Source organism: Rhincodon typus, chromosome 5, assembly GCF_021869965.1.
Source record: "Rhincodon typus isolate 14 chromosome 5, sRhiTyp1.1, whole genome shotgun sequence".
NCBI lineage: Eukaryota > Metazoa > Chordata > Chondrichthyes > Orectolobiformes > Rhincodontidae > Rhincodon > Rhincodon typus.
In genome coordinates, this window is record NC_063336.1 from 16,660,728 (window position 1) to 16,666,895 (window position 6,168).

General features: G+C 46.2%; 2 protein-coding genes across 4 annotated transcripts in view; both read left to right on the forward strand.

Moving 5' to 3' along the window:
• LOC109928682 (acyl-coenzyme A oxidase-like protein) overlaps positions 1–854 on the forward strand; it is a 106,495-nt gene extending 105,641 nt beyond the window's left edge. Inside the window, exon 8 of the mRNA XM_048596682.1 lies at positions 443–854. Within this exon, the coding sequence (XP_048452639.1) occupies positions 443–619 (177 nt within the window). The 3' untranslated portion in view covers positions 620–854. The remainder of the gene's footprint in view (positions 1–442) is intronic.
• A 2,233-nt stretch (positions 855–3,087) lies between these two features.
• The window catches only part of LOC109928681 (bcl-2-like protein 11), a 45,093-nt gene continuing 42,012 nt past the window's right edge, over positions 3,088–6,168 (forward strand). Inside the window, exon 1 of one of the 3 annotated variants that reach the window (XM_048596771.1) lies at positions 3,088–3,253. The gene's annotated coding sequence lies outside the window, so the exon portion shown is untranslated. The other 2 variants (XM_048596774.1, XM_048596775.1) reach the window with 2 other exon arrangements.

Genomic DNA, 6,168 nt, shown 5'->3' on the forward strand with positions numbered 1-6,168 from the left:
GGGGGGGGGGGGGGGTTTGCCGGTGAGGTGACTGGTAAGTTTCTCCCGGAGTTGTTGTGTGACCCTCGGGTCTGGTGGGGAGTGGGTGATGGGCTCAGAAATAGGCTTGGGGCCGGGGAATGAGGCAGACCCTAACAATGAGCCCGCGAAAGAAATGCCACTACTCCGAAACCAAAACGAAAATCCCACTTTTATAGTGAGCTCCTTTAGGGATAAGCTGACGGTTTCTGCTGCCCGTGTCTAACGAACATCCACCTGCATCATTCTCAGGGTCGGTGTTTTTGAAAGTTGTTTTGGGGTGGGGTCGGGGGTGGGGTGGTTATGCGGGGATCTCTTGTTTATTCTTTCCTGATTAACCCTAGCCCCGTTTCCCCTTTCTCTTTCTTGTTATCCCCTGTTTTGTTTTCCTCCACTCGCACCCCCCCCCCCCCTCACTCCCCAGCTAACTGAACTGTGTTGCTCGGTGAAGGAGGATGCTTTGACCGTGCTGTCAGCTTTCAACATCCCCAGCGCCACCGTCCACGCTCCGATCGCCGGCATCGCCAGCCCGCGGGCAACTTGGGCATTTTACCCTCAACCTCAAGCCAAAGCGACGCTCTCCGCCCGAGCCAGACTGTAAAGAACCGCGCCGTGCCAAGCCCACATTTTTCTACACAGAGGATCCTTCACCCACTTCCAACATCATTTTCCATTTTTTAAAAAAAAAGACTGTAATATAATCATGTTATTAACAATCAAAATAGCATGAAATCGGTTGATTGCCTCCCCCACCCCTCACCTCCAGAAATCATCCTTATTGGAATTGTATTTTTGTGATATAATGGGAATCAAAAATAAATTTTAAAATAAATACATTTTCATTCCAAGTGCCTGTGTTTTTTTTGTTCTCTAGCCGCCGGCACGGAGCATTCTGTTATCGTGCGGGTTTTAACTTTGCTGGTTCGTGTGGGTGGACATTTGCTACTTTCTCACTTGATTACTATCTCTTTCAGACCGAAATTCTCCCTCTTCACCATCAGTCCCACAACACGGCTGGCGCGGAACCGAGGTAAAACTGAAGGGAAAGTCTTGGTATGCGTGCGTGTGTGTATATGTTTGGAGGGTGAGGGAACTAACCGAAGCGCTGCAAATTGATCTATTAAAAATAATCTCTAATTTGAAAATGAAACTTGCGGGGTTTTTTTATGCATTTATCATTCAGAGGTGTGTATAAACTAAAGACATGCGGGTACACACTTTCCATCCCTGTTCTTGGTGGATGTCGAATTAGACTCGCACTGCTAACTTGCATTTTGCTCGCGTTTTGCCAATATTCTGTAAGTAAAACGCTACTGTTTGATCACTATTGTCCCAAGCGCTTTAAATCCCCAGTTAATGCCAAACGATAGATAAGTTCCACGTTTATTTCACCTGCAAATTCTTCCTTACAATAACCAAAGCACTGCAGTTGTTGAATAATGCTTCCAGCTCGTGTAATGACAGACGCTTAATGTGCTCTACAATTTTAATAAATCGAACCGAATTCGTCTGCCACGCCATGTCTTGACATTGACGTACTAATAACCATCCCGAAAATGTTTATTTTTATATAAGTTCAGATGTGACAAGTCGCGCTTTCATGATTGCTGACTGCACCGCAGTAAACTTGCAATTCATTTAGCAGATTTTTGGTTTTTTTTTCTTTCGCATTGAGGTTTTAATTTGTTGGATTACTGAGATTTCAGTCCTTGCCAGTGTTTTCACATCGGTGTCTCCAGCCGCCGGCGCTCCAGCAGAAGGGGAATAAAGCGCAGGAAAACTGAGCAGGCGGTTACTTCGGCCGACACCGACCCTGGAACCACCAGTGAATCGATTCGTTTGTCCCTTAAAGTTTAGATTGTGCACACCGACATTCAAAAAACGAAGTGCCGCTAATGACAATAATCTTGTTTTAATCATTAAATTTGTTCCCCCTCCCACACACACATACCCCCGGGGGGTCTCCTTCGGGACACTCATATTCCTAGCCCACCCCTCTCAATTTGTGATGGTGGCAATTAACTGTTGAAAGCAGCTTCCCCCTCTCGAACAGTTGGGACTATAGCTATTTAATCAGATAACAAGCATCTAATGTTTCGTTCTCAGTTGGCCGGAGTGATGTTGAGCGGTCATATTAATTTGAAAGCGCTCATTTTCCGCGCGCGATGCCTTTGAAGAATTTCCCCCTTGCAGCCCTTTCCACAAGTGGCCATTTGTGGCCGAGTGTGACTTGTTGCATGTCCCGGTGTTATATTCTCCTCTCCTCCTATTTGGATGTAAACTCATTTACCCTTACGTGTTGACCTCCCTTCCTACACTTAGCACCCCCCTCCCCACCCAAAACAAAAATCAAGCCCTTTCTTCCGATCTCCTCTGACCGTTCTGTACCAGTTTTAAACCGGACTCCATCGTATCCCACTACATCCCCCCCAGCCCCAACCCGTATCTCTCTCTGTAATTTGCGGGTTCTTTTCCCTGCACCACATCGATACTGAAGTATATTCCCTGCTCCACCCTCCTTCCCCAATGACCCCAAGCGAACTCAGCGTTGACAAGCTGTCTAGAAATTCCTTTGCAGCGGATTTTAAAGTTGTACTTCCAGAAGCCTGTTTTAAAACTCCCTCAGTTAGCTACCATGGAACCTCTTAAAATAATCCCTCTACGCCATCACCCTGTATACCGAAACCCGTTGTCTCCTTGTTTTTTTTCTAATGTTGTACGATGTTTAGAACCGATCATCCTTGAAATCAAAACAAACTTTTCTTGTAAAAAAAATATAATTACATATGCATCGATCGTTTCCTGGATTTGCCTGTGTAGGCGGGGCGGGTGTTTATATTTCTCAATTGTTTACCCCAGCCGTCTCTTCCCCCTCCCCCCTTCCCCAAATTCTCCATCTACTTGCCCTGACTTGCCCCCTACAGGGCCAAGCTGGGTTCTATATATATATCCACACGCGTACTGTATGTGTGTGTGTGTTTATGGGTGCCTCACTGGGCGGAGATCTGGAGGAGGGGTGGGGGGGACAGGGAGAGAGAGAGAGAGACAGAGGGAGGAGGAGGAGGAGAGTCGGCTCATTGGAGCATTGCTGAGTACCGGGGCCATCAGTGCCATACTGGCGCGCGCACTCTCCGCACCTACTGGAAACTGATCTCAAGAATCTGCGAGGGTTCCGCCAGCTTCAAAACAAAGGCGAGCGACTAAAGTCGATACCGCGCAACAGCCACCCGCCCAGGTGAGCCACTTGCAGTAGACAGGAGCACGGAACCTTTTTTTGTATTCCCCCTCACCCTATTCCTTTCAGATCGGTGGGGGAGAAACAGCCGCTTTTTTTTATTGTTCGACTTGCGTGTTGTGTACTTGTCAATTTAAAAAAAACACAGGCGGGCTGGACCGAGTGAGCCGGCAACAGTATGTTTTTGGTAAAACTAACTTGACAAGAGTGTCGCCCCGGACCTGGTCTGAACCCCCTCATCCTCTTTAGACGCGGTGTGTGGACTTTTGTCTTCTTTGAGAAGTGAAGTAGGGTGCAGTATTTTGTCTGGCGTGGAGTGCGGCTTTTGGAGGAAGGGGAGGCGGTCTTGTGTCTATTTATTGTCCGGCGGCTGCAAAATTCCGTCCGCGGCAGCAATAACAAAACCACATGTGCGGCGGTTTACGTAGGCGATCGACCGAAAGTTGGAGAGTTTAGGACTGTTGTTGGCGTACAGACAGACAGAGCCATTCTGTCATGTACCATCCTTACAATTCAGGTACAAACGTCGTACAAAGGTACTTCTGGTTCAACGTTGTTTTTGTTGTGCCCCCTTGAGCGACCGAGCGCTTAATTTTTGCACTTCGACGTAGCCTTTCATATTTTGTTTCTTCCAAAAGAAAAAAACTATTTATCTTATTTCTGCAATCGCTTGAAGCATTATCACTTCTCAATGATTGTTTCACGAATCATCCGTGTGCGTTTTAAATTCCGACCACTTAATGAAAAGTCGGGATTTGAGTAGGCATACACACCGGCATCTGAATGATCGGACCAGAAGAATCGAAAGGGGAACTTTAAAAATATGCATCTGCATTTATTTAAGCGTTAGGAAAGACAACATTAGGGATATTTTATTTACGAGTCTTCTGTGAGATGAGGTGTTAGTAAATGAATGCATGTTTGAATAGCTGGTGGGCCATGTCTTTTGGGCGTTGTCGCGGCTTTTTGAGAAGTTGTAGTGAGGCTGCTGCCTGTAGCAGAGTGAAAGTTTCAGTCTCTCTCTCTCTCTGTCTGCCTTTACAGCCCGTGGCCGTGTTACTGCTCCGAGCCGCCCCGCGCTCTGCCCATGTGACACGACGCCGCACTGTAAACAAAACAATGCAACAAGGGCGCTGACGTCACTGCGCATGACATCCAATCGTCGCCGGCCTCCGTGGCGCGACCGCCACTGATTGGTTGGCGCCGAGCTTAGCCGGCCGGGGCAGAATTCCAAAGCCCGTCAATCAAAGCTCTCGCCGTGGTGGGAAGGGCAAAGCTGATGCAGCGTGCACTGTCAAACCGTGCACGTAATACTCTTAAACTGTTGTGTGTGTGTTTGTACCTTAATGCATTGAAACTTGGCGCGTGTTCACTGTCAGACCATGTGTGTGCATTTGACACTCTCGAACCCCTGGCGGGGGTTGTGCACTGTTAAACCCTGTGTGTACACACAATATTTAACACTTTCAGATTGTGTGCGCGTACTTTGTATTTTAAAGGGACTACAATGTACGTTCACAAGAATGATACCCGGACTTCTGAGGTAAATTTGTATAATCAAGCCTGTTTTCTGTAGAATTTAGAAGGTCAAGGGATGATCTGATCAAAGTCTTCAAGGTATTAACAGGAAAAGACAAGGTAGATAAAGATAAACTATTTACACTGGCTGGGAATTCTAGAACTATGGACATAGTCTAAGCATTAGGGCCACACTATCCACGAGACTTGTTACAAAACACTTCTACACAAAAGGGTGGTAGATGTTTAGAACTCTCTTCCACAAATGGCAGTGGATGCTAGATCAGTTGTTAACTTCAACTCAGATAAATTTGTGTTAAGCAAAGCTATTAAGGAGTATGAGCCAAAGACGGATATATGGAGGTAGGCCTAGGTCAAGTTTGAGGAACTGAATGATCTACTCCTCTGATGAAGGGTCTAGGCCCGAAACGTCAGCCTTTCTGCTCCTATGATGCTGCTTGGCCTGCTGTGTTCATCCAGCTCTGCACCTTGTCTCGGATTCTCCAGCATCTGCAGTTCCTACTATCTCTGATCTACTCCTCTGTTCATAATACTCTTAAACTGTGTGTGTACTGCGCATCTAATATTCTTAAATCCATGGCTGGGGGCTGCAGCAGCATGCTGTTTCAAACCGTGTATTTAATAATCTTAAATACTCTTTCAACCTGTGGACTCTGTGGATTTAATACTCATAAACGAAGTCTGTATTCTAGTGTATTTTCAAACTATGTGTACTTTGTATTTAATACACAACCTATATATAACGTAGAGTTTTTTGAAACTGTGCTGCATAAGTCATGCTCTTTTGAACTGTATACTGTACTTTTAAGGTTCTATCAAAGTATTATACGTATACCATATATTTAGGGATCATTGAAACTAATGTATAGATATTTACTGTATATTTAGTTCTGTTTGAAACAATGTACACATATGTGTATAGTATGTTTAGCGTTCTCTTCGGAGGGCGTGTGTAAACTGCTGTCAAGACGAAGGAGAAATGTGACATGTACTTAATTGTGGGAGCTGTCGTCTTCCGTAGTGATCTGACACCCCCTCCTCCCACTCACACCTGACAGAAACCCATGATTCCATGCAGCAGTGTATTAGGAATGGGGCGATCGACACAGTGTCGTGGCGAAAAGTTCAGATTTTTTATCCTTCACAGTAAACAAAAACAGGTATATTTAGCAACGGCGACCCTTTTTTATTTGCAAACAGCGGCTTGAATCGGAAGTATTAAGATTTTTCACCGATGGGGGAGAAAGGCTGAGGTGAGGCGTTCTCTTGTCAGGGAGGGCAAGGTGCGGGGCTTTGGGAGCAGAGACAGCGCGGTGCTGCCCGGTGAGTGTGAGGACTCGGTGCTGGGGATTGGGAGCAGAGACAGCGCGGTGCTG